This window comes from Balaenoptera acutorostrata, chromosome 18 (assembly GCF_949987535.1).
Source record: "Balaenoptera acutorostrata chromosome 18, mBalAcu1.1, whole genome shotgun sequence".
NCBI lineage: Eukaryota > Metazoa > Chordata > Mammalia > Artiodactyla > Balaenopteridae > Balaenoptera > Balaenoptera acutorostrata.
The window spans coordinates 62,002,994-62,030,956 of NC_080081.1; the positions used below are offsets into that span (position 1 = coordinate 62,002,994).

The following is a 27,963-nucleotide window of genomic DNA, read 5'->3' on the forward strand; positions in this document are numbered from 1 at the left end:
GAGACTGTGGGGCTAAGGGGTGTGCCCATCTCCCAGGCCCACTTCCTGAGAATTCCCCAGCCAAGTGTCCCCAAAGGCTGTGTGGCCTCTTCCCCAGGTTTGTTGGAGCATACACTTTGTGTACCTCTATATCCTAGGGATGGCCAAGGGTGGCTGTTTGCAGGGGCGGGGAAATGGACATGAAGGCTGGAGTGTCCACAGGCCTAAGTGCGGGAAGAGAGCAAGGGCTTTGCCAGCTCTCTGGAGGTTGGCCACATTGCAGCCAGAACCCCAAGGAGTCTGAGAAGTCTGTACAAACATATAGCCTAGGAGTTCAACAATTTACAAATAAATATGTAATATTATCAGAAGTAGTAATGGTGATGAACACTATAAAGCAAAATAAAGCAGCATTAAGGGGGTAGAGAGTATGTGGGGAGGTCTCTTAGGAAGAGATGTCAGGGAAGTCATCTCTGAGGCGGTGGCATTTAAGCAGAGACCAGAACGAAGTGAGGGAGTGAGGGGTGCTGGGGCATTTCAGCACGTGTACACACACAGAGCAGCCGGCAAGTCCTCATGGCAGGAGATGAGGTCGTATAGAACGGAGGAGGGGCTGATTAGGTCTGGCCTTTGTAGACCATGGTCAGGATTTTTGTTCTGAGAATGTTGGGAATCATTATGGAGTTTTGAGCAGGGGAATGACATGATCTGATTGACTCTTTAAAAACTCGATTGTAGAACAGCAAGAGTGGAAACAGGTAGACAGCTAGATAGGCTGCTACTACAGCATTCTTCTTTTTTATACTTCCAATTTTTTACAAAAATATTTTTACCTTAAAAATTTGTGGTAACATATACATAACACAAACTTTACCATCTTAACCATTTTTGAGAGTGCAGCTCAGTGGCATTAAGTATATTCATATTGTTGTGCACCCATCACCACTGTTTGTCTCCAGAACTTTTTCCATCTTACAAGACTGAAACTCTGTACCCATTGAATAACAACTCCTCATTTCTACCTCCCTTCAGTCCCAGGCAACCACCATTCTACTTTCTGTCTCTTTAGATATTGCATGTAAGTGGAATCATACAGTATCTATCTTCTTATGACTGGCATATTTCACTCAGCATAATGTCCTCAAAGTTCATCTGTGTTGTAGCATGTGTGACAATTTCCTTCCTTCTAAAAGCTGAATAATATTACACTGTATGTATATATCACATTTTGTTTACCCATTCATCCATCAATGGACACTTGGGTTGCTTCCACCTTTTGGCTATTGTGAACACTAGTATGGAAATATCTCTTCAAGACCCTGCTTTCAATTCTCTGGGGTATATACTCAGAAGTAGAATTGCTGGATCATATGATAATTCTATTTTTTCAAAATAAATTTATTTATTTATTTATTTTTGGCTGCTTTGGGTCTTTGTTGCTGCTCGCAGGCTTTCTCTAGTTGCGGGGAGAGCGGGTTACCCTTCGTTGCGGTGCTCGGGCTTCTCACTGCAGTGGCTTCTCTTATTGTGGAGCAGGGGCTCTAGGCGCGCGGGCTTCAGTAGTTGTGGTGCATGGGCTCAGTTGCTCCGCGGCATGTGGGATCTTCCCAGACCAGGGATCGAACCCGGGTCCCCAGCATTGGCAGGTGGGTTCTCAACCACTGCGCCACCAGGGAAGTCCCTGATAATTCTATTTTTAATTGCCGAGAAACTGCCATATTGTTTTTCATAGTGGCTGCACCATTTTACATTCTGGTCAGCAGTGCACAAGGGTTCAATTTCTCCACATCCTTGCCAACACTTGTTTTTTTGTTTTTGTTTTTGCTTTTATAATAGCCATCCTAATGGATTTTTTAAAACATCTTTATTGGAGTATAATTGCTTTTCAATGTTGTGTTGGTTTCTGCTGTATAACAAAGTGAATCAGCTATATGTATACATATATCCCCATATCCCCTCCCTCTTGCGTCTCACTCCCACCCTCCCTATCCCACCCTTCTCGGTGGTCACAAAGCACCGAGCTGATCTCCCTGTGCTATGCAGCTGCTTCCCACTAGCTATCTATTTTGGTAGTGTATATATGTTGATGCTACTCTCTCACTTTGTCCCAGCTTACCCTTCCCCCACCCCCGTGTCCTCAAGTCCTTTCTCTACATCTGCGTCTTTATTCCTGCCCTGTCCCTAGGTTCATCAGAACCATTTTTTTTTAGATTCCATATATGTGTTAGCATACGGTATTTGTTTTTCTCTTTCTGACTTACTTCACTCTGTATGACAGACTCTAGGTCCATCCACCTCACTACAAATAACTCAATTTTGTTTCTTTTTATGGCTGAGTAATATTCCATTGTATATATGTGCCACATCTTCTTTATCCTTTCATCTGTCAATGGACACTTAGGTTGCTTCCATGTCCTGGCTATTGTAAATAGTGCTGCAGTGAACATTGTAGTACATGACTCTTTTTGAATTATGGTTTTCTCAGGGTATATGCCCAGTAGTGGGATTGCTGGGTTGTATGGTAGTTCTATTTTTAGTTCTTTAAGGAACCTCCATATAGTTCTCCATAGTGTCCGTATCAATTTGCATTCCCACCAACAGTGCAAGAGGGTTCCCTTTTCTCCACACCCTCTCCAGCATTTATTGTTTGTAGATTTTTTGATGATGGCCATTCTGACCAGTGTGAGGTGATACCTCAATGTGGTTTTGATTTGCATTTCTCTAATGATTAGTGGTGTTGAGCATCCTTTCATGTGTTTGTTGGCAATCTGTATATCTTCTTTGGAGAAATGTCTATATAGGTCTTCTGCCCATTTTTGGATTAGGTTGTTTGTTCATCCTAATGGATTTGAAGTGGTGTCTCATTTTTGTTCTGATTTGCATTCCCCTAATGATTAGTGATGTTGAGCATCTTTTCAAGTGCTTATTGACCCTTTGTATGTCTTCTTTGGAAAAATGTCTGTTCAAGTCCTATGTCCATTTTTAAATTGAATTGTTTGTTTTTGTTGCTTTTGAGTTAAAGGAGTTCTATATATATTCTGAATATTAATCCCTTATCAGATGTGTGATTTGCAAGTATTTTTCTCCCATTCTGTAGATTGCCTTTTTACTCTGTTGATAGAGTCCTTTGATGCACAAAAGTTTTAAATTTGAATGAAGTCCAAAGCCTGCGCCTTTGGTGTCATATCCAAGAAATCATTGCCAAATCCCTGAAGCTTTTCCCTTGCTTTCTTCTAAAAGTTTTATAGTTGTAGCTCTTACATTTAGCTCTTTGATCCATTTTGAGATAATTTTTGTATATGATGTTAGGGAAGGGTCCAACTTAATTTTTTATATGTGGATATCCAGTTTTTCCAGCACCATTTGTTGAAAAGATTGTCCTTGCCAATAAATGGTCTTGGCACTCTTGTCAAAAATTATTGGACCATATACATGAGGATTTGTTTCTGAGCTCTCTACTGTACATCATTAAACTATATATCTGTCTTTATGCTAAGCCTAAACTTTTTTTTATTACTGTAATTTTGTAGTAAGTTTTGAAATCAGGAAGTGTTCATCCTCCAGTTTTGTTCTTATTTTTCAACATTGTTGTGGCTATTTGGGGGTCCCTTTAGATTCCACATTGTCAAAAGTTCAGAAATGGCTGAAGCAAAACCAGTGAATCCCTGAAGTAGAAGTAAAAGTTTATTGTGCACTTACTGAAAAGATACTTTGCAAACTGGGAGTATTCAAACCAAAACATGGAATGAGGCTCAGAAGTATATTGTTATAAAGCAGCTTATATAGGGAGAAAGTAGTGACTGTTTATTCTTCACAGAAGTTGGTTATAATATTAGAATTTTCAGTGATTACCTCATATCAGTCTTGGGAAATAGTTCAAGTTTTGCTTATGATTTCCAGAGGCATGAGCAAGAAACGACCCAGGTAGTGTTAGCCTTGCAAGTAAACTAAATTAAGCTTTATTTGTGTAACTAAACTCGTTGTGTCTACCCAGGGAATTTTCAAGGCTGATCTCCATTTGTTTTCGATTTTACCAATTCCTCTTTTTGGTCATTCTTTCAGCAGCCTGAGAGTATCACCAACCAGTATAGGGTTATTCTCGTTTACCCCTCGCTGATGGATAGTCAGGCCAAAGAATGGCATATTCACTGTGTCCATTAGTTGAGTCATCAGGCCAGAGGGCCATGTGGTCACCATCTTCATTATTTATGCAGTTATTGTTGATTTCTCCCAGTAGTCTGACCACAATGGATACCACTTGGTGTGAGAGTGGCTGCTGACAGGCATTAAAAACCCTTGAGAGTATACAATGCCCTAGAGAGGTTAATATGATGACTATAAAGAAAATTTGGGGGTGGCCAAAAAGTTCGTTCAGGGTTTGCTGTAAGATCATACAGAAAAACCCGAATGAACTTTTTGACCAACCCAAGGAGTGGAAAATTCCCTAGTGCAGAGATTTCCCCAGGAGACAAGATTTAAACAATTAAATAACTCAAATGGGTTATAATCAGATTCAGGTTTTACCTCTAAATCAATCTACAATTTTTTTGGATAATGTGTAATTGGATTTCAATTTTTAAAAATTATTTACATAGACAAAACATGATGTATTAGCAAACATATCCTTATATCCTCATGGTTACAAGATGAACACGAGGATGTTTTAAGTCAGGAGATGTTATTGCAGGTGAGCTTCCACCTAAGTTACGCTCCTATATGGTGTGAGCAATCAGGTAATTTAATGAGAGGCATTTCCATGTAAACAAAAGAAAAACAGGTTAACAGCAAATTATAAATTCCGTTTCTGAGCAAATTAAAAATTCAGTCTCTGAGGGGTGAGATAGGGAGGGTGGGAGGGAGATGCAAGAGGGAGGGGATATGGGGATATATGTTTATGTATAGCTGATTCACTTTGTTATAAAGCAGAAACTAACACACCATTGTAAAGCAGTTATACTCCAATAAAGATGTTAAAAAAAAAAATTCAGTCTCTGAGTTTGGAGAGCAGCCAGTTGGGAAAATTCCCAGATGTCAATTTTGAGCATCTTCAGGTGGAGGGAGGGCAAGCAGTGGCAATCAGATAGATTTTCCTGGTTTACAGTGTGAAAGTCTCAGGTGATTTTTCTGAGTGGTCACATAGCAACAGGCATGAAATTGACTCCACATGAGCTGTTGTGATGATTTCTCTGAAGTTTACTTTAACTCGTCCAGCTTTATCTTGCATGGCTTTGGAAAATGACAGTTTTAGTTTCCAAGCCAAAATAGTGGGAAAAAATCAGAAATGTTTGTTTGGAAAGTTCAAGCCAAATATTGGAGGAAACTAGAAGAATTCAGTTTCCATTCCAGTTAACAGGTAGAAAACAAAACCTGCAAGACAATTAACAGCACTAGAATCTGATATCCACAAAGGTGTATTACTAAAATACAATTTTTCTCTCTATAATCATCCCCCTTTTTTTATCAAAGATTAGCTTTGATAAAGATTAATCACAAGATTAATTTGTTTGAAAATTAAGTCTAGTTTCAATAAACTTGGCCTGATTATTTATATAAGTGCAGCAAGAATAGTGACTGACTATATATATATATATTTTTTTTTTAACTGTCTTTTTTTTCAATTAATTAATTTATTTTTGGCTCTGTTGGGTCTTCGTTGCTGTGCCTGGGCTTTCTCTAGTTGCTGCGAGCGGGGGCTACTCTTCGTTGAGGTGCACGGGCTTCTCACTGCAGTGGCTTCTCTTGTTGCGGAGCACGGGCTCTAGGCAGGCAGGCTTCAGTAGTTGTGGCATGCAGGCTCAGTAGTTGTGGCTTGCGGGCTCTAGAACGCAGGCTCGGTAGTTGTGGCACACGGGCTTAGTTGCTCCGCAGCATGTGGGATCTTCCTGGACCAGGGCTCGAACCCGTGTCCCCTGCTTTGGCAGGCAGATTCTTAACCACTGCACCACCAGGGAAGTCTAGTGACTGACTATGTTGGCTATTTTAAATCTCTGCTGGAACTTTTCATAAGGAATCTCAGCTTGAACTTTCAAAAGCCTCTCAAGACCAGGAAGCCAAGACAAGGACCTGTCTAACTGTGTCCTATTATAAAGAGATTAGATTCTTATTGAACATAGACAAATACGTACATTGTCATGAAAAATAAGAATATTTAATAAGAAATTCAGAAATTCTGGAGGGATCAGGCAGAGAGAAAAAGACAGATGTTTTAACCTTTGCTGCCAAGATATACTTTACCAAACTGTTGTTAGTTATAGATAGATAGATAGCTTTAAAGAGAGGAGAAAAAGGGGGTTCTTTGAATCTCAAAAGCAAAACATTAAAGAAGCAGCAGTGTTTTAAATGAAGTCATAAAAATTATAATCATCCTCATCAGTTCATTTAGTATCCTGTAATTAATTCTTGTTTATCTTGATCTTTTGTTAGCAGTTTTATGAATTCATCAGTTTTCCATCAGAGTTTTAGGAATTCTTATTCAGTTCAGTGTTATGATCTTAAAGTTATCAGAAACCTGCATTCTATAGTACTTGTCAGGGTCTTCTCCATGAATTTCTTTGAAGATAAAGCATTTTTTTGCAAGAACACTTTTGCAAAAGCATCAGGGTAAAGCAATAACCATCGACAAATGACAAAAGACAAAAATAGCCATGGTTAAAGATCTGGTGAAAGTTCGCATACAGACACACACAAATAACGCAATTGACAAATAAATTTAGTTATTTCTGTGACATACATTTGAAAATTATGACTGATAACATATCAGAATTTTAGGAATTTCATATCATTTCTAGAACACTTATATATCTATACAAATACAACAAAAAGAAAGCTTAGTATCACTTAACTGACAATGATTCTTATATAATTTAACATATCAAATAAGCCTAATCAGTTTAACTTATCTCCTTTAAAATCAGTTTAACTTATTTGAGAAAACAAATCTTTTGAGATGTTCCAGGGGCCTTCTAGAAAATCCCAACTTGCTTCCAGGTTGGAAAGACTCCAATTTAAAATTTGATTTTGGGAAGTTTGTCAAAAATGTCAAAACAATTTGACCCAGGTCAAGTTAGTCTTGCAAAATAAATTAAGCTTAATTTAATTTATTTTAGTTTAGCTTTAGTTGTGTGACTAAACTGGTTTTGTTTGCCCTTCGAATTTTCAAGGCTAGTCCCTGTTTTTTATTTTCACAACATGAATTTTAGGATGGAGTTTTTTCTATTTCTGTAAAAACATCATTGAGAATTTGATAGAGATTGTGCAGAATCTGTAGATCAGTTTGGGTAGTATATTAACAATATTGTCTTCCAACTCATGAACATGGGATATCTTTCCATTTATTTGTGTCTTTCATATCTTTCAACCATGTTTTATTTTCAGTGTATGAGTCTATTACCTCCTTGGTTAAGTTAATTCCTAAGTATTTTATTCTTTTTGACGCTATTATAAATGAAATTTCCTTTTTGGATTGTTCATTGTTAGTGTACAGAAATGCAATTGATTTTTGTGTATCCTGCCATTTTGCCAAATTCGTTTATTAGTTCTAGCAGGTCTGTGTGTGTGTGTGTGCATGCACGCGTGCATGTGTGTAATCTTTAGAGTTTTCTACATATAGGATTATATCATCTGTGAACAGACGTAATCTTACTTCTTTCTTTCCAATTTGGACACCTTTTATTTCTTGCCTAATGTTACTGCAACATTCAAGACATGCTGAGGATTTTAATGAAATCGTGAAGGTGAGAAATAGTTAGGCTTAGAACATATTTTGCAGGTAGAACCAATGAAATTGTTGGCTTGGATGTTGGCTGTGGGAGAGAGAGAGAAGTTAAGGATGATCTCTAGGTTTATGGTCATATCAGCTGGCTGAATCATTGTAGTGCCATTTGATTAGATGGGGTAAATGGGAGAGCATGCACTTGGACGGGGGCTAGAAAAGCTGTATTTTGGCCATAGATGTGGATAATATAGTTAAAAGCAAGAGAATATGATGAGAAGAGGTCAGAAGACAGACTTTTGGGGCAAGCTCACATTTAGAGAAAGGATAGAAGAGAATCAGAAAGGAAAGGAAAAAAAAAAGAGAGAAAGAAAGAAAGGGAAGCAAAGAGGAAACAATCCAAGGGATAGAATAAGAACCGAGAGAGTCGGAGAAACGAGGAGAACTGGCAGTGGTTAACTGCGCAAAACAAATTGAGGAAGGAAGATGAGGACTGAGAAAGGACCTTTAACGTGAGCAATGAGGATGCCATTGATAACTTTTGACAGCATTTTCAGCAGAATGGGTAAGGCCTCCACCCATGTGCAAGTAAGTTGAAAAAGCAAGTGGGGGATGGAAATAGCTCTAAATAGCTCTCAAGTGCTGTACTTATATAAGGTGGTGCTGATGTTACTGTTGTGTGGAAACAAAAACATTTAGGAGAACTAAAAGCCACTTAAAACCCCTGAGTCTAGCCCATCACATCCCCTTGATCTGTTGTGAAAGATGCTGATAAAAACAGTCATTAGAGGGGCAGGGCTAATGCAGGTTTCTTCCTTTAGATGTAGTCCCTAAGTGGAAATCTTACCCTCTTCATCTTGAGAAGGAAGCCAGCACCGGTGCTCACACCAAAGTTCTATAAAGCACAGATGACTTTCTGACCAGAGTTCCTTATTCTCTTGCTATTGGCTGACACTGTTCATGAAATACAATTTGCTGTTTCACTTTTCTTTTAAATGAGCAAGCTGAATTACTTGGAGGAGGAAGACAAAAGAGATAGAGGAGACAGCCAACACAGCTGAAAGAAAGAAAACTCAGGTGAGCATTTTAATCTTTGCTTTGTTAACTCATTGTTAAGAATTATGCTTTGCTTATCACTTCATAGTAAGAAGAATAATTTTTTAAAAGTAAGTTTATTTTGTTGTACTGTAAACTTTTTTCTACCAGATAAATGATATTTTTTAAAATATTGGGAAAGTACAAAGAAGTAGAAGGAAGCAAAAACCACAGCTTCTATTGATATTTTCAGGGTATTTCTTTCCATTCTTTTTTGTGTGTCTGCTTATGATTTTAGTTGATTTTCATAGTTGTGTTCGTACACAATGGATACATTATATTCCTTTTTTCCGTTAGAGCATGCATTTTCCCACATTGCTGTAAATACCTCATAATCATAATTTTAAATTGCTACATAGTATTGCATTGAGGAGATTTACTGTACTTTACCCAAGCATTCCCCTATTTGGGGCCATAAAGCATCTTTCCTATTTTTATAGAGTGGGTCATTTGATTACGTAAGATATATATTTTTTCCATTCAGAGTCTTGTTTTTTGAGGAGAGGAGGTTAGATTTGAGAATGTAGATTTCAGCAGTTTTACTGAGAGGCACAATGAGAGGGAAAGAGTTTGTGCAAGCGTGTGTTTATAATCTGCTTATAACCTTTGGGGCCACAATCAGTGGTTCTCAACTCTGGCTGTACATTCCGTCAGAATCACCTGATTCTGGGGAGATTAGAAAATTACCTTTAGAATAATTGAAAATTAACTTTGGTGGTGATGAGCCAGTCATCTGTAGGTTTTTTGTTTTAGTTTGATTTGGTTTTGGGTTTGTTTGTTTGTTTGTTTTTAACTTTCAAAATTTCTCAGATGGTTCTAACGGGTGGCAAGCGTGATAACAGCCGACCTAGGTTATTTGAAATATTTTCCTGTCTCTGATCCATACCTGAGAGTAATACATTTTAAGGGAAAGGGAGATACACTATCAGGCAAGCCACCCAAATATTCCTTTCAATACTGTATAAATAATGCAAAAGTAATTTGGGTGAAATGTCAAACTTCTAGCAATTTCTATTCTCCACCTCAATCCCATAAACCCTTAAGACGAGGATCTACTTGAGAGTTCCAATTTACTAATGCTTTAAAGAGATGGGTCTGTTTCCAGTGCATTGGTGGTTAGAAGTTAGAGAGGTGGAGGCTCCAGAATGTTCTAAAAGTATCAGAATTAAGCCCAGCGTCTGTTAGTGTTCCGCCAAGGTGCCAGCCTTCCTTTCATTTGCAAACTCTTCAAGGATCGATGAATGACAAGGTGGGCGTTTAATAGCTGGCCACTGCCATTAAATTTTATTAATAGGTATAAATTTCATTAATATTAAAAAGCAAAGACTGATGGGATTGAATTGGGGAGCAGCAGGTGGACGGCCCTGCCTTTCCAGGATCATAGACCTGGCACTTACCTTCTCTGGACCCTGTGTCCCCGGAAGGAAAGTGGACAGAATTTCCAAACCAGAGCTGTTGCTTTGCTTTCTCCAATCAGGAATTGAGAATAGAACAAAGGCAGCTAAACCAAGTTGAAGCCTCCACTGCTGCTTTCCTAGCCTACAGAAAGGATGTACTTCTTTTGATTCAACCTAACTTGATCAAGAGCACGTTAATGAAATCTCTTCTTGTTTTGACTTGATGGAGGAGAATATCTGTTTAGCACCTTCTTTGATGAACATAAACATCACAGAGTACTTCACTGTTTACAAAACCCCTTTCCATACAGTAGTTCATTTGATCCACAGAATAGCCTTGAGTGCTGGAGTGTGTAATTCTTATTTTAAAATAAGAAAGTGAGGCCAATAGAACACAGGATCTTTCCTAGGGTAGAACCAGAGTTGGCCCAATCTGGTTCAGTTCAGGGCACATACATGGCCCTTTCCTTACAGCTTGAGTAATGGTTATTGTAAAAAATTTGTTCAAATTTTGTTATGTCTATATAATTGAATATTATTTTAGCTATTTACATGACATTGATGTTTATTAGTTGGCACAGAAAAATGATCATGATTTAGCGATAAGAAAAAAAGCAAGGTACAAAACTGCATTAAAATATGCACTCATTTTTGTTTAAAAATATGTATATTTGAAGAAAGATGAAAGGAAGCAAAGGCACAAACATTTATATATGTCTGGTTGGTGGTAAAGCTAGTAATTTAAGTTTATTTCAGCTTGTATTACCTTGTTTCTGTTTGTTTGTTTTAACCACATTCACTGCTTGTGTAATAAAAATGTAAAGTAAATTAAATAGAATTGTTCTTGTCTTTCTGGTTGGCTCTTCTCCAGAGGAAATGGTCCCAGCTCCTTTCCTTGGCCATAAGGAAGCCAGTCATTTAATTCTTGATGAGTTTTGTTCATTACTTGTCATGAATCTTCCTGTTGTTAGCTCGCATCAACTGAAATCTTACCAAGTGTCAGGCACCAAGTTAATCTTTTTACATCTACTTTCCTCAGCAATACTCACTCCCGTCCTCCCTCTGCAGATGAGGGTCTTGAAGTACAGGAATAAGAGGGACCAAGAGGCAGAGCTGAGGGTCGAACCTGGGTCCCATCTAACTTAAAACACATGTTTTCATTCACTATACCATCTTTCCTGCCTATCCACCTGGGGTCATCAAGGGTACCCTCATCACGTAAGCAACACCCGTTTGGGAAAAAAGGTGATATATTTTTGCAGTGTACTCATTTCTATGTGTCAGGATCCCCTTGGGCATTCGAGTACCTTGTGTGTGCTCCAGACTCGGACTCCTCCTGCTTTTCTAGTTTGTCATGCACACCAGACATCTGAGACGTGCTAATCCCCCAAGGCTAAGCCTGGGAGGTGAAAGCCTAACAAGGGATTGTGAAATTACCCAGTGAGCTCTGGTTAACACAGCAGCCAAGCTGGGTAATGCAGAGAAAGGCAAGAATTGGCCTGGGTTGATCAGCTCTGCTGTAGAGGCTTATCAAATCCATAACAGAACCCCCAGCACTGTATCTATGCTGTTCTCAGGGAGCTGCCCACTGCCTTCTTTGTGTTGGAATTACTTACGTGTGAGTCTCATTCCTTCTACTGGATGAAGAATGCCTGAGGATGGAGTCCTTGCAGGCAACCCAGTACATGGGCTCCATTAAGAATAAATGGGCAGGTGTAAATAAATTAATTCATCAATGAATGTGAACTTTAGTTAACGGCTTCTATTTCTCTCTGTTGAACCTATTAACCTCTTTATATTCACTGACCCATGGAGAAAGTAGTACAATCTTGGACAACCTTTAAAGGAAAACTTCTCCTATTGGATGACTTAGTGGCAGTAAGGGCTGACCCCTCTGACAAAGGAAACGGAGGCTGGAGCAGCAACCTGGAACCAAAGAATCCCAAAATTGGAGGGTCCTCAGGAAGAGCCAGGGCCAGTGCAGAAGCTTTTTACATCTTTACTGTTTCAAGGAGAGGTTTCAAAGAAGGAAGCAGATCTGAGGAAGAATAAGAAGGAGGAAGGGAGGGGAGGGGCGAATGGGCCAAGGGAAGAGCAGAGAAAGGAAGAGAGAGGAAGGAAGGGAAGGGGTGGGGAGTCTATTTGCTCTGGAAGTTTAAAGATTAATTAAGCTGGGAAAAATTAAAACGGTCCAGTCCCAGGTTATTACTCCTATTGTATATTATAAAAACAAGAATAGTTTTATCATTAAAAAAAAAAAACTATTTCCCATGTAAGTATCCTCCTGTGAGGCTACAGAGAGAGCATTTTACCTCATTTGCCCCTCTGGTACAGGAAACACAATCAGCTACAGAATGCTTGAAGGCATCACAGATTCTTTGAAGTAAGTTGGTTTCTTTTCATTTTGAGTCTTACCTCAACAATAACTTTGTTCTCTTACAAATTCTCTTGAGAGGTTTGAAGGCGACTCGCCTGGTTAGTTGTAGCAGAACTTGTTGGCCCGGAGCCAGAAAGACAATTTGCAACCCTCAGAGATATAAAGAGGGTCACCTCCTATGATGCTGGGGTCCCTTTTGTAGTCTTCCTTTTGCCCCCATGCCATTGACCCTATATATTCCTGTCCCCAAATCTTAGATTTGAATTTCAGAGACAGAACGTTTGTGAGGAAAAATGCACTAACATCATTCCGTTGCGAAAGACCATTGGGAATTTTTTTTTCCCCAGGGGCTATCTGGGCAGGCAGCACAGTGAGACATAACATGAGGGGGTGTTGGATCACAGCTTCATTTGCTCACTCACTCGTCATTTCTTTGTGCATGTTTATGGCCATGAGCTGCGCCAGTGCCTGGGACACAGCAGTGACAAGTAAGGCGTTGTAGCCTTCAGCGAGCAAACATTCTGGTGGGTGGGGATAAGCAGGAGTTACTGGCTGCCCTGTGGGGTAGTGTGACGACAGAAAGCACTGGATCAGCAGCCGGTCAAGACCCGGAGGGGTCAGAGGAGGCTTTTTCTAGAGGATTCTAGAAAAAAACCTGAGGCTGGTGAGAGAGAGCCAGGTGATGAGCTGGAGCTCAGAGCGTGTAGGCAAGACAGAACCTGGTATGTTCGGAGCACTGAAATAAGTTCCATGAGGCTGGAGTGGATTTTACTGAGGAGAGTGGTGGCGAGGTGACAGCCTGTATTGGGGGGCCCTGAGCTGGCCCCTGTGATGGAAGGAGGGGCTGGTGGAAACCTTCGGTAATAAGGGCGTGTCTGCCTCAGAGGAGACACTGGGCAGCAGGATGGTCTGGGGGAGTGGGGAGCCGGCAGTGTGCTTTGCCCCTTGCTCTCTCCTTTTTAGGTCACACAAGCCCACTGTCCCCAGGCTACTGGCAGCTGGCTAGGGCTCTTTCCTGGGCAATTCCCCTGGTTTTCAATTTTTTGAGACATAGGAAAACATTTTCTTCTCATCAGTTTCTTACTATCCTTTACGGGCATCCTGCACCTGGCATACTGAAAAGTTCTTAGGCTTTTTTTCCCCTGGCAGCAGTCAGGCTCGCACAGGCTTGCTAATGCGTTGAAAGTGTACCATGTGCCTGGCTCGGTGCAGCTGGGGGGCGTGGGTTTCAGTGTGCTGCCTGCCTGGTCCCTTCAATACACCGAAAGGCTGAGTACTTGCTAATGCCCACACCACCAGTAAGGGCTAGAGCTAGGATTTGGATCCTTTTGGGATTTACTCCCCAAATTTTCCTATGACTTCTTAATGCCTCTGAATCCTTCCAGGAATCCTATGCTGTGTAACTAACTACCTTGGTAAATAATTCCTTTGCTCCAAGAAGTGAATTTAATGATGGGATATGAAATGCCAAGACGAAAGGCAGAGAGGGAGTTTTCATTTGAGTGAGTGGGCTTTGGGGGAGCCCCTGAGTCATGTCACTTAGTCACTTTGATTGTGGACAGGGAGAGTCCTAATGCTGACACAATCCCTTGGAAACTATTGGAATGAGTAGGGCAATGGCCTCTGAGATAATACTTGCTGATTTTCTGTCTTTGGAATCAGAAGACTTGGAAATCAGAGACTCAGCTGCAGAATGATTCTGTGGCCTTTCTTGGATCAGAAATTGGGTTAATAACAGATACCTCCAATCTTCCGTGATACACTGATGAAGTGCATTAATAAATGATTTTTAAAATGCTTGGGACTTCCCTGGTGGTCCAGTGGTTAGGACTCTGTGCTCCCAATGCAGGGAGCCCAGGTTCAATCCCTGGTTGGGGAACTAGATCCCGCATGCATGCTGCAAGTAAGAGTCCACATGCCACAGCGATGATCCCGCGTGCTGCGACAAAGACCCACAGCAGCCTAAATAAATAAATAAATTTTTAAAAAGCTCAGGTATTTTTTAAAAATTAAATCCACAATCAGCTTTATAGGCTTATATATTCTATTAACATAGAAGAACCGAGAAGTTATGAGAGCCAGAGAGAAGACAGCACGAAGTCAAAATAATGCTTTAAAATAAAAAAATGAAGCTGTATCTCCAAGGAGCCCAGAGCTCTCCTTACATGTTAAGTTTTCTCTGTGTCGAATTTGTGGTTGTTTGGTTATTGTGGAGCCTGAGTGTTAGTGGTTCGGATGAACATGGAAGAAATGCTAGCTGTGGGAGAATATTAGAGAATGAAATAAGGCGATTCAACAAGGATGGAGGTGGGAAGGATGTCGAGATACTACCACACGTGTTGCTCTCAGAGGCAGAGAGGCCCCTCATGGGCTTGGATGCCAACCTTCTGCTAGGGTTCAGGCCCTGCCTTATCCCTGGGATAAGTTGTTCTCTGGGAGAACAACAAACAATGAAATTGTGAAAAGACTCCAGTTTTAAGGTATAGTTATCCCCGAAAGTGTCCGTAACCCGCAGGCACCTTTTTGCACAGGGAAATTCTCAAGAACGGAATTTCAGAAGAGAACATGCAAACTGACCGATCAAGTGAATAGAGGGGAAAAGCTTGTCAGCAAAAGAGAGAAAAAAGGCAGCTGTTGGTAAACCGTCAGCAAGACGCTGCTACTTAAAAGGTCTGATATTTTGACCGTACCAACACTCTCCAGATTATCAGTTTTCACCCACGCTGACCTTTGTCCTGATGGCAGCTCTGGCAATACACTTTTTCTTGAGGTGTTTCTTCCTCCATCTGCCCATGTGCATTTGGGGTGGTGGACGTCATTTTACCACACACTCTGTGGTCTGAGCAAAGTTCTCCTTTTAGTGGGAGAAGGCCACAGCTACTGTGCACTGCATGTCCAGCCTCACCCCAAACGGGGCCTGACAGGCAATATTTCAAGAGGGCCCAGCAGCCTGAGGCAGAGTCCAGGCAAGGAAGGCTTTGGTGGGTTCTCAGGCATCAGGGAAAGTGCTAGAAGGAGAGAGAGGCAGGTGCCAGCTCAAGGGCACATGTAGATCGGCAGCAGGTAGAAATCACTAAGAAGTTGACAACCCAATGACTGTGATTTCAAGAAAAGATTCTAATTAGGAAACTTAATACCATAGAGTGTGTCTGGTCTTTAGAAATAAAATAGAAAACCAAGATAATGAAATTCAGAAGTTATTTGGGAGGGTTCTGAACTTCATCTGAACTTTCTAGAATTTAGTCAGGAAGCAGGGCTGAAAGACTGATTAATCACCAGTATCCCCCTTCCTACTGGCCCAATCCTGGTGGGAATCCTGAGGAATCTGGGGAGAAATGGTGAAGGGGGGCTGGACAGTTTCCTTGTGAAAGAAGCCAGTGAGAGGAGGCGATTACAAGCGGGAAACTGCTCAGAGCACTCGGTCCCCCGAGGGATCCTCTACCTGGTGGGACTGTTCCCACCCTTGCTGCCAGGACTCATTCAGCTCTTCCCCTTGATGGAAAACAGACCAGGTCCAAAGACTGCTCCTCAGGGCTTCAAGCTCTCCAGGAACCTCCCGAAATCTTAGGAGGAACACACTGACTTTTCTGTCTGCTGAGCTCTGGGGCAAGTCTGGCACAGTTTGGTTGGGATCTGGGATGAGAGGTTGGGCCCTATGAGCTTTGCAACTTCCAAATGTGGACTCCTAGCCAGAGGACAGATATGAGACAATGAAACTCTACTTAGGCCATAGGCCCTGGAGGGGTAACTTCATGCTCATCTGGGAGAATTATCAGGATAGCAGGGAGAATTATCAGGCCCAGGACCCTGGCTGAGGAGTCCCTCTGGGGCCCAGAGCTGTTAAAGAGATCTTTGCCGCACAGAGAAAATAAATTGGAGAATTTGCTCCTGGGGGACTTCCAAAGTCATAAATGCTATTTAACACCTACTGGTTTACAGCAGATCTGCAAGCACCCCTTTCAAGGATGGGCTGACTTCACAGCTATGAAGTGTGAGGAAGTAAATGGCATTCAGAAGGCAAAGGAGCATTAGGCTGGTGGTGTGAGACGTGACTTGCACTTTGAGGCACTTTGGGAGAGACAGGGTAGAGGATGAGAGTAGCAGAATGCTCCAAGGTGCTGACGCCATGGAAACAGGGTCCCATGTTGTTCACTCCCCTGCCCCCTATTTATTCCAGAAGCCTGGAGACCAGCTCAGTTCTTCATTCAAAAGAGGTTGTAATCTCAGATCTTTTCATTTGTATTTCTGTTTTGGTCTCTAAGCATTTAATTCACTTTATCCCTCGAAAAAATTCTAAAAGTGCAAGACTGTTCCTGGGAGGCTAAAGAAGTCTCCGAAGCTTTACGTTTCCACCAGCACATTTGGAGCCTGTTACAACTGAGGGCTGAGCCAGCAGTGTTGGATTTCAAAAACGAGGCCCTCACTGATACTTCTCTGTTTTGTGGGGCATATTAGTTTTGCACTCCAGGGCCTCTGGGATTTTGAGGTTGTAGGATCTTCCAATCCAGAGGGTCGAATGCTCTCTGCACAGCTTCAGGGAGCTAAGTCTGTGAGCTTTTGCAATAATAACAGCTAATGATGCTGAAAGCTCAGCCTCTGTGCACTGGTGCTGCATCAAATCTCGGAGACAGAGTTTTGGGTGAAGTAGAAAAGAATAACTTTATTGCTTTGCCAGGCAATGGGGGACACAGTGGACTCCTGCCATTGAAACTGTGTGTCCCAACCCAGGAGGATTTGATGAGTTTTAGAGCAAATGATTCAAGGATGGGGCTGCTGAACAAGATTAGCGTGTGTGCAGCACCTACACTCCTAATCTGGTCTCAGGTGATCTTCTTCTTTTTTTTCTGGCCATACCATGCGGCAGGTGGAATCTTAGATCCCCCGACCAGGGATCAAACCGTGCCCCCTGCATTGGGAGCATGGAGTCTTAACCACTGGACTGCCAGGCAAGTCCCTCAGGTAATCTTCTCAATGAGCTTCTCTGGTTTCTTTAATCTGGCCTCAGGTGGTCTTCTCTGGTATGAAGAATGCTGACATCTTCTATTTGTTGGGTTTTAATTCTATGAAGAGCTTAAAGACATTGTTATGTGTATCCCTTGAGGCAGAACCAGGACCCTGTCCCAAGGCTGCACTATTGTTTCTTGGCTGCTCCTCCCTTGTCTTTGCATCCCTTACCTTCCCGGATTAGCAACTGTTTGAATCTGCCCTTTGGAACTCAGGGAAGGTCATGGAGGTTGGAGTCTGTTCCCTACAAGAAAAGGGGGACAGAAAGGCTTCCGTGCCCAGGAGCCCCTGCTCGGTTTCACTAACATATGCTGCTTTCTCCTCTGGTCCAGACTCTGACCTCAGTGCCACTCACAGCTTTTCTTGCTTAATCCTCACAACAACCCAGAGAAGTAAGGACTATTGTCTTCATTATCTCCATTTTACTGATAAGGAACTGAGGCAGGGAGATAAAGGCAGCTGTCCAAGGTCACAGAGAGCTGGTGAGTGAAAGAACCAGGATTCAAACCAGAGTTTGTGTTCTTACCTGCTGCTCTACTACTGCTTCCCTGCAGCAGAGAGGAATCCTTGTCATTCCTTTCACCATTTTTATCATTAAATCATCTCTCAGCCTTTGCTTTTATATTTTTACAAATACTTTTCGCCTCTTTAATCATATGCCTAAGCCCACACTTTGAGATTTAATCATAGTAGTAAACGTCATTGTGTGCTCACCCTGTGCAAAATACCTCACGTTCCTTATGCCGTTTACAGATAAGGAAACTGAGACTCTGAGAAGATAAGTTATTTGTTCAAGATTCCCAAGCTTGAAAGTGGCAGATTTGGCTCTATGAACTTACACCAACATTTCTATGAACTTCAGAAAGAATGTTCTATTTGCCATTGCACGGTATGCAGTAGCTCTGGGAGCTAAAATCCAAGTTATGCTCTAAAGTTATTAGGGAAGATAAAGAGCATTATTGTGGAGAGAGCTGTGATTTGCAGGTTGGGTTATTAAAACAGAAGCTTCCCACTATGGAGAACTTCAAACCCACAAGGACATGGCGGTTGGACGTAGACGTAAGTGAGGAGAAGAAGACTAATGGGGCTGTGAATTCACCTGGACCATCAGATTCTGTAATCTGTGTCTAACACCTGCACTTTATGAGCCTGCTATGTGCTATGGTAACTCTCATTTGTCTAGTGATTAAGAGTTTACCAAGTTCCCTCAAATATGTGTGTGGCATAATAAGGTATGCAGAATCAGTAGAGGACTGTCCCTTCCTCTTGCAAGTCTCATAATCTGGAGAGGCCAGTGTAACGTCTGCCTAAGATGTATCTGTCAAAGCACACGAAGAATTAATTTCAGGCTGCTGTAGTTTATTTACAAGCGCTGCAGGAGTGATAAAAAAAGAGAGAGACCCGTGAGAAGTGTCAGGTGGGTAAGGTGACGTGCAGAAGGTGATACAGGTGTTGAAGAAGAGGATTTGGCTTGACTAGAGTTGGGCACCCTGCAGATCGGGGAGGAGGGGGATAGAGAAGAGGGGAAAGGCAGAGGTAAAAGAGAGCAGAGTGAACGGCACAGGTACGTGCCCGAAGAAGTGCAAATCCAGGTTTCCGCTGCCTGGCGTTGAGGAGCAGCAAAATAATAGCAATAATGCCAGCTTTACGGTTTTCAAAGTGCTTTTACATCCATTATTGCATTTGCTCCTCTCAGAGCTCTTTCCTGATATGGAGTCCAGGGGCAACATTACCCTCATTTTACAGACACACTTCCCCAAAGAAGCTAAGTGATGTGTTAGCCAAGGCCCTGTGTACCTAGAAACTGGCAGACCAGGACCCAGACTTCTGTGCTTTTCCCACCATCTGTCACTTTGTGGCAGGCTCCACTAGCTGAATCCCATTTATGAAAATACAGGTATTGCTGGGACAAGGGGTGCAAAGTCTTAGAGCTAGAAAGTGGGACGGTTGGGAGTCAAATCACGTCTACTGGACTTCAGATTCGGTGTACATTCTACTCTAGCCCTGTTCAGGTGTCTGATGTTGAAAAGATAGGACAAGAAATGAACAGAAGAAGACATTGCAGTCATTTGTAGGAGATGGGCTGAGAGTAAGAAGGTGTCTCAAGAGAAAAGAATGCATCTTCCCTCCCTGACTTCCTCCAAAAGCAAACCCTTCACAGAAGCTGAGCTGAGATGTTCTCTCTCTCCTCTGAGAAAGTGGTCACTTTCTCAACCCCTGCTCTTTTATCAGCTTCCTGGTCTTGGAGTCCTGCCCCACCCCCTCTGAACACTGATAAGCTTATTGCTAAATCTCCTGACACTTGACACGTTTTATCCCCACTGACCACTCCCCCCTCCTTGAAGTTGCATTCTTTTTTTTTTTTTAACCTGGGCCCTCAACAGTGAAAGCGTGGAGCCCTAACCACTGGACCACCAGGGAATTCCCAGAAGTTGCCTTCTTGATTCGTGTCTTATCATTCGGCCAGTCTTTCTCAATTGTCTTTCCAGGCTCCCGTTCTCTCTGCCTGTCCCATAATTGTTGATGTTCCCCGAGGTTCTGTTCTTGATCCTCTTTCCTTCTCTGCTCTTAAACCCCTGCAGGAGCTCCTCCACTCTTCTGGCTTCAGGTACCAAGTGCTGATGGCCCCTAAATTCATCAGGCTCTAGACTGCAATGGAACAGTTCTTGCGCGTGTTTTGTCGACTTAAAAAAGAAAAAAAGTACAATGTAAGAGTTGCAAGTTAAGTTTTAGTTGGGGCAAAATGAGGACTGCAGCCCGGGAGACAGCATTTCAGATAGCTCTGAGAAACTGCTCCAAAGAGGTGGCGGTGGGGGGGAAGACGTCAATATATATGTGATTTTGGTGAAGGGGGAATACATGCAATCAAGCACATATTTTTGCAGAAGTTCTCATCAGGGTTACTGCTAGTCAGGAGGAGCAGACGTCACCATGAAGGAATTTAGTGCTTTTCTGGATAGGAGAAGATGCAAGAATTGGGCTCATCAAATCAGCTCCTGAAAATATCTTAACTATCTGAAGACCTGTTCTGCCAGTTTTTCTCAGAGCACCAGGTGCCTCATTCCTGATCTCCACTCTGAATTCCTTTCAGGGGGTGTTGAAGGTCAGCAGCTGCAGTGGCACCTGATTTAATCCTTGCAGAGGTAGATGGCAAGTGCCAATTTGTAGTTGACAGTTTCATAAATGCTTCAAATTCAAAATGCCCCAACTTGAACTCATTTTGCCACCCCAAACAGCAATTTCCTCTTATTCCTCTTCTGTTCTTTTTATCAATGTAATGTACCATTCTCCCCCCCAAAATACATGAGAGGGTCCTTGACCATCCCCACCTCCAACTGCCCCTGACCTTCCATAATTAGTCCATCCCCAACTCCAGTCAACTCTCATTCCTTTCTACTCTCAATCTCATCCAGATATGTTCACCCCCTCTTTCCTGGACAATCACAAGATCATCCCCACGTGTCTCTCAGGACCTAGGCTTGCCTTCTTCCAAAAAGTCCTCCATCCCTGCCAGAATCACACCTTTAAAATGCAGATCTGCTCCCCACAATTCAAGGGCTCTCATTGCCCTCAAGATAAAACCCAAGATCAAACTCCCCAGTGTGGATGTAAGTCATTCTCAAACTACCCTCTGCCTACCTCATCCTTCCTTTCATGCCTCACCTAGACTATCATATTTGCAGTTCCTCAAACTGTGTCACTGCGTCTTAGGGCCTCAGTCTTTGGGCTCTGCTGCCAGGTCACAGGCTTGTACCTGAGAACCGAAGGTAAGCACACCTGTGGACTTACAGTCTTAGTCAGTGCTGATGATGGGGGCAGGATGTGTGACAAGGTCTATCCTGGCAAGGCATCAAAATATTTTTTTTTCTAAGTATAAATAAAAATAACTTCTGTGAGGTTTTGAACAGTTGCAGCTTTGCAGTGACCATGAAAACATCCTAATCATCCACATAAGCTCTTCATCCTCGTTAGACTTTGGTCATGCAGCATGTTTAGTTTTCTTCATAACTGCAATCTGGAATCTCCATCTGCTGCTGCTTTGCATTGTTTCTTCTTTGTTGTTTTATTATCAGTAAAGCTGCAGGAGACAAAGCCTCAATTCTTTCTTTGTTCCAAGACCGCTTTCAGTCCAGGAAGCTGTGCTCTCCCTCTAAGGCAGTGCAAATTACGCTGTCAATTTAGTTCCTAATTTTCCTTGAATTTACTTCTTCATATATTTCTCAGCTTCCTGTCACATACTTAATTGGTCTGGCTGATTTTTACAGACACTTCTAACAGGCCATTTCTTTTTCTTTTTCTTGTTTCTTTTTTTTTTTTAGCAGTCTAGTGAAAGTTTGCAGTGTGGTGTAGTCAAGTGTATTTTTTATGGGTGGAAAAGAACAACCAAAGTGTTTCAAAGATTTCTCAAGAGAAAGTGGCCAGCTTAATGGAGTTTTGGATCTGAGCTGGCCCTGCTTTTAGCCTGTGGCTGTTAGTTAAATGAGGCTTCTAGGAAGGGTGTTTGTGTATTTTCTTTCTTTAGCTTTCCAAGGATTAAGATGCTCTTGGAATCAAAGTCTCAGCTTCTGTAGTTATCTTCTTCCCACAAGTGGGGCTGTTTGACAGCCTTGGACCACTCCCACTCCCGTCCCCCTCCAGCCCCTCCAGGGCCCAGAACCAATCCCAATCTGAGGCAGAGGAATTGAAGTAACTCTGGGACTCAGTGTTACCCTTGGGGTAGGTCTGATCCTGATCTGGTGCCTCGATTCTAAAATTGGGCATCTCTCTTTTTCCCGAGATTTGGTCCCCACCTCAACAGGGGAAAAGGGCCTCTGTCTTGGCATCCCTGGCCTGAGGCTCTGTGCCGAAAGTATTGTCCAGCACTGAGGTTCTCCAGGACTCAGGGCCTGCCTGCAATGGCCAACCCTCCTCTCAGATCCAAAGTCCTCTTCTTCCATCATGACCTGGAAGTACAAGGGCCTTGCTGCTTGCAGACTGACCTTCCCTCATGAGTTCTGCCTTCCTCCCCAATTGCTCAAGAAGTCCCTGTTGCTAGGGTCTGTTGTTGGTCCCCTCATATCCCTCAATTCCCTTGTGGAGCAACTGTTACCATCTTTTTTATGATCTCTTGTCTGTGCTCATACCTGCTGGATCCCATTCTCTGCCTATGATAAGGGACTTTCCCCAGCATCTGTAGCTATCCTTGCACGCTTGCCACCCCCAGTGAAGGAGGAGTGCAGGGCGGGGTCCCAGGTTGCCCTTCTCATGGCAATTTACAGGCCCTGTTGGTCTTGAGATGAGAGAAGTGGTTTTAAGGTCTTCATGGTCAGAAAGTTTAAGGACTTGATTGCTTTCAAGTCTATTTCCACTTTTTCAGATCCTTTCCTGATATAAGCTTTTCCTAAGATTATATCTGAATCCTGGCTCCAAAGTCAGGGCTGTGTGGACAAGACTCTGTCCTTTTCAAAATCAGTAACAGGGACTTCCCTGCTGGCGCAGTGGTTAAGAATCCGCCTGCCAATGCAGGGGACACGGGTTTGAGCCCTGGTCCGGGAAGACCCCACATGCTGCGGAGCAAATAAACCCGTGCACCACAACTACTGAGCCTGTGCTCTAGAGCCTGTGCTCCGCAACAAGAGAAGCCACCGCAATGAGAAGCCTGTGCACCACAACGAAGAGTAGCCCCTGCTCGCCACAACTAGAGAAAGCCCTTGCACAGCAACCAATACCCAACACAGCCAAAAATAAATAAATAAAATAAATAAATTTTAAAAAAAATTACAGAAAGTGGGAAGGGAAGATTGATCCAAGTGAAAAGCATCTGGGTTTGCTAACTGGCGCTTATAGAGGTTAGGCTCTAACCTCTTTCCACAGAGGCTGGAGGCAGAGGCCCTGTGTCCAGGTGTGGGCTGGAACAAACAGAAAATTCTTTCAGCAGCTTTGAGTTTTCTCAGGCTATGTAAGAAGGGGAGGGTATGGTCATCCTAGAGGTGCAGACTTGAGCTGTTAAAAACCATATTAGCACTTTTATGTTAGCTGTTATTCAAGTCTGTGTAGGCCAAGATTGACACCTGGTTGAGAAGAGGACTCAGAAGACCTTGGCTAGAGTTTGATCAAGGAGAGAATCTTTGTCAGCTTCCAGAGCAGAAGCTGTGTAATTGATGACTTTCTCCAGGGTCAGAGACAAGCTTTGGATGATACTCATTCGGGCACTGGGCAAAAGTCCCCCCAGTTTGAGGATTCGGCTTCAACCAAATAAATTAATGTTTATTCTGCATTCCAGAAATTTATCATGAAATGTAATGAAGCATATAGTAAAGACATATAGTAAAAGTATAAGCATACAGTAAAAGTGTAAGCATAGAGTAAAATATAGGCAATATTTTTTGACTCACGTTTCAAAGAAAAGCTAGTATTTCTCTCTGTTTCATTAAAACCTGGAAAATTGTAAGCAGGAAGTAACTTTTTGTATCTGTTTCTTTTTAATTCAGTATGGAGAGAAAACCTGTGTCCTTACCTCCGTCCATCTCCATATCAGAAATGGAATCCAACGGCAGCTTCAGCAATCACAATAGCAGCAGGAACTGTACAATTGAAACCTTCAAGAGAGAATTTTACCCCATCGTGTACCTGGTAATATTTATCTGGGGAGCCTTGGGAAATGGCTTTTCCATATATGTTTTCCTGCAACCTTATAAGAAGTCCACATCTGTGAATGTTTTCATGCTAAATCTGGCCATTTCCGATCTCTTGTTCATAACCACGCTGCCCTTCAGGGTTGACTATTATCTCAGAGGCTCCAATTGGATATTTGGGGACCTAACCTGCAGAATTATGTCATTTTCTATGTATGTCAACATGTACAGCAGCATTTATTTCCTGACTGTGTTGAGCGTTGTGCGTTTCCTGGCAACTGTTCACCCCTTCCGGCTCCTTCATGCCACCAGCGTCAAGAATGCCTGGATTCTATGTGGGGTCATATGGGTCTTTATCATGGCTTCCTCCACAGTGCTTCTGAAAAATGGCTCTGAGCTGAAGGGCAATGTCACATTGTGCTTGGAGCTGAATCCTAATAAAGTTATGAAACTGAAGACCATGAACCACATTGCCTTGGTGGTGGGCTTTCTGCTGCCATTCTGCACACTCAGCATCTGCTACCTGCTGATCATTCGAGCTTTGTTAAAGGTGGAGGTCCCAGAATCAGGGCTGCGTCTTTCTCACAGGAAGGCGCTAACCACCATCATCATTGCCTTGATCATCTTCCTCCTGTGTTTCCTGCCCTATCATATACTGAGAACCCTCCACGTAGTCGAGTGGAGAGTGGATAAATGCAAAGAGAATCTACATAAAGCTGTGGCCATCACACTGGCTTTGGCAGCGGCCAACAGCTGCTTCAACCCTTTGCTCTATTACTTTGCTGGCGAGAATTTTAAGGACAGACTAAAGTCGGCACTCAGGAAATGTCATTCACAGCAAACAAAGTGCAGCTTTCCTGTGTCTGTGTGTGGTTAAAAAAGGAAACAAGAGTGTAAGGGGTTATTAGGTGACGCTGTTCCTATATCCTTGTGTCCACCTTCATTCACACGTAGTCTCCAAATGACTGTGTATTTATACCATTTCCAACAAAGGTCTATTCCCAAGATTTAATTGACCATGACTTTTGTTAATAAGACCTACTTCAAAATTTTCATTAGGTGTATCTTCAGTGTTTGAGTCTAAATAGAGAGTATAGCAGGAAAAATCCCTATTAGAGTCTTGTAACTTGAAATGTCAGGCTGGGAAAAAGTGCTGAGCACGGTGACTGCTGCTTCTCATCAGATCCTGTACCAGATCTCTGGCCCACTAGGCATTCTAAATTCTTAATTTTAAGACCACCCCAACATTCCTAGCTCCAGCTCCTCTTCCCTCTTCAATCCCCTGAGACATAGCCAATTAACAAAGCTACTGGAGGCCCCAGAGCAGATAAGAAAAGCATCCTTAGAATTCAGGGGAAAGACTTAGACTGTGAAGAGGAAGGCTGTCCTCTAACAAGACAGAGTCAAGGTCCCCAACAAGAACAGTGGGACAAAAACAGGGAGAAGAGAGAAAGGGGAAAAAAGAATTTCATTTTGCACTAGGAGAGGGTCTCTAGCACACTGAAGGCAAAGGGCATGCCTCTCTCTTGTCAGGGGGTGAGGAAAACAGGAAGAGTAGGAGGAAGACCTGGGGCATTGCCCTAGCAGGTGGAGGGATTATGTGTGGAATAGGAGAGAAGGGGATCCATTTTACTCTTGAGATTTGGGTTTGGGCTGTTCACTGCTGTTCCCATCCTGCAGGTTAATCCATTTGGATGGGAGCCAGAACAGAGGAGGTGGTGCTAAGGGTTTGGTTGGGCACTCACAGAGAAGGTGGGGTGGAAGGTAAGTTGCAAAGATTGTGGTACCCCTGAAATTCTATTAACATTTTGGCAGAACATGAGTAGGGTGGCTTTCTTTTGAGAGAGTGTAGCAAAGCACTGGATTGTGGGAGGGAGGTCCTTTCTGTCCAGTGAAACAAGGCTAAGGAGACTACCTACTGCTACCACCATGACCACTGTACTGCCAACAATTAAGTACCCTCTCTGTGCTGGGCAGACTGCCCAAGGCACTTCCCATCCATTAATTCCATTTAACCCTCACACCAAAGCCCTTCATCTTCATTTTACAGATGAAATCAAGGAACTTGTTCAAGTTCACACAACTTCGTAAGAGTTTTAAAAACCTCTGTGCAGAGAGGTTGGCTGGGTGCTTTCCCTTCCATTCCCCTTGCAAACCTCCATGAGGATTAGTTGAAAGTCTGAGTAAGAGCTCTCTTCCCCCATCAGGTACCTACCCCTTCTCACTCTCATGAGAAGACTGAAGGCTGAGGTTTTCTCTTTGGAGTTGTTGACCCCAAGATAGAGTGGAGAGTGGGAGGGTGGTGTTCTGAAGCTAGCAAGGGACTGAAGGAAAGTCTTCATAGAGAACAAGAGCCCCAGAGCCATTCCCTCACTCAGCTGCAAGAATGCCGACAGACTCATACCTTGTCAAGACAGAAGCCTGGAGGCTCCTCCTATGGCGAAACTGCCCGACTCAAGGAAAAAGACCAACAGACACAGACTTTTGGGTATTCCCCCAACACAAAAGCTGGTGTCGGCCCTATTACTTACCCGACAGGAAGCCCACACTGCAACTAATCCCTTCTACTCGTAGAGAGCATCTAATCAACCTGTTAGAGCCTCACTCTTATTATGGGCAGTCAATGAGGACCACACATCAGAGGAAAGGGCCTGAATGTGAGAAACCAACAATGAATGAGAGGGTAGATAGAGACATTTTCAGTATGAAAGATTTCAACGTTTTTATCACCCTCACACTTTTTATTAGAAACCTACTGGAGAATTTGCTTCTCTAAAATAAGAGATGAACCAGGATAAAGGAAAACATGACGTCTAGCAAACAAGGAGTAAGATGAAGAAAATTCCCAGCACGTTTGTGCATAGCAGAAAAACAAGAAACTAATTGATCTGCACACGTTGGAGGGATTTATATTTTTCTTGGATAGCGTGGGATGAACTAGTAAAAATACATAGGAAAATAAGCAAATGAAAAGACAATGCACTTATTAAATGCTAGGGAAAAAGAAACTGTTGTTTAAGAAAGGAAATATAACCATAGTACACTACATGGCTCAGCTGTGAACAATATTTACATAGAGAATGTAAATAGCAAAATACGGTGATATAACTTTTTTCAGGAAATGAGGGGGAGAGGATGTGTATGACGGGGGAGGGGTATAATAAATCTATGTTCCTATATTTTATCACAGAAAATTCATCATAACTAAAGCTAAAGAATGACAACTATCTGTATAAAAATGTTATTTAACAATAGAGGATAAAGCCCAGAAGAAACAGTGAGCAAGATTGACAGGGATTGCCTTTGGAGAGAAGTTGGGTGTGGGAGGATAAGGTGGGGATTTCTTTTTTCCTCTTAATAAGTATTTAACTGTCTAACTTGTGAATATGTATTGCTGAAATAAAATAAAAATTAAGTTGAAAATTAATTTTAAAATTCAAATTAATTCTGCCTTAACAACAAAAAAAAAAGACGAGGAAGAAAAGAAAAGTGACCAGAAATGGAAATTGTGCACTGAGAGAAGAAAGGAAAGCAGAAAAGGACTACATTTGGATTTGGGCCCCTGAGGGAAACCTACCCAGCCCCCCCCATGGAAAGGGAGCTCCCTTTTGGGGTGAGGGGAGTCACTTTCTGGGGTGAGGGGTGATTTGGTATGTCAGGATTTTTTAGCTGTAAGTAACAGGATACCCAACTCCAAGGGGCTTAAACAACCACTATACTGCATAACTGAACCATACAAAGGGAAGTTGGACTTCAGGCCCTAGTCAACCAGGATTTCTGTGAGCC

General features: G+C 42.4%; 1 protein-coding gene across 1 annotated transcript; it reads left to right on the plus strand.

Annotated features, from left to right (window-relative positions):
• The first annotated feature begins 8,686 nt into the window (after positions 1-8,686).
• On the plus strand, positions 8,687-27,510 carry CYSLTR2 (cysteinyl leukotriene receptor 2). The gene is made up of 2 exons (XM_007186851.3): positions 8,687-8,767; positions 24,034-27,510. Exon 2 carries the CDS (start codon positions 24,035-24,037, stop codon positions 25,052-25,054), a length of 1,020 nt encoding a protein of 339 aa, XP_007186913.2. The 5' UTR covers positions 8,687-8,767; position 24,034; the 3' UTR covers positions 25,055-27,510.
• Positions 27,511-27,963: the final 453 nt, after the last annotated feature.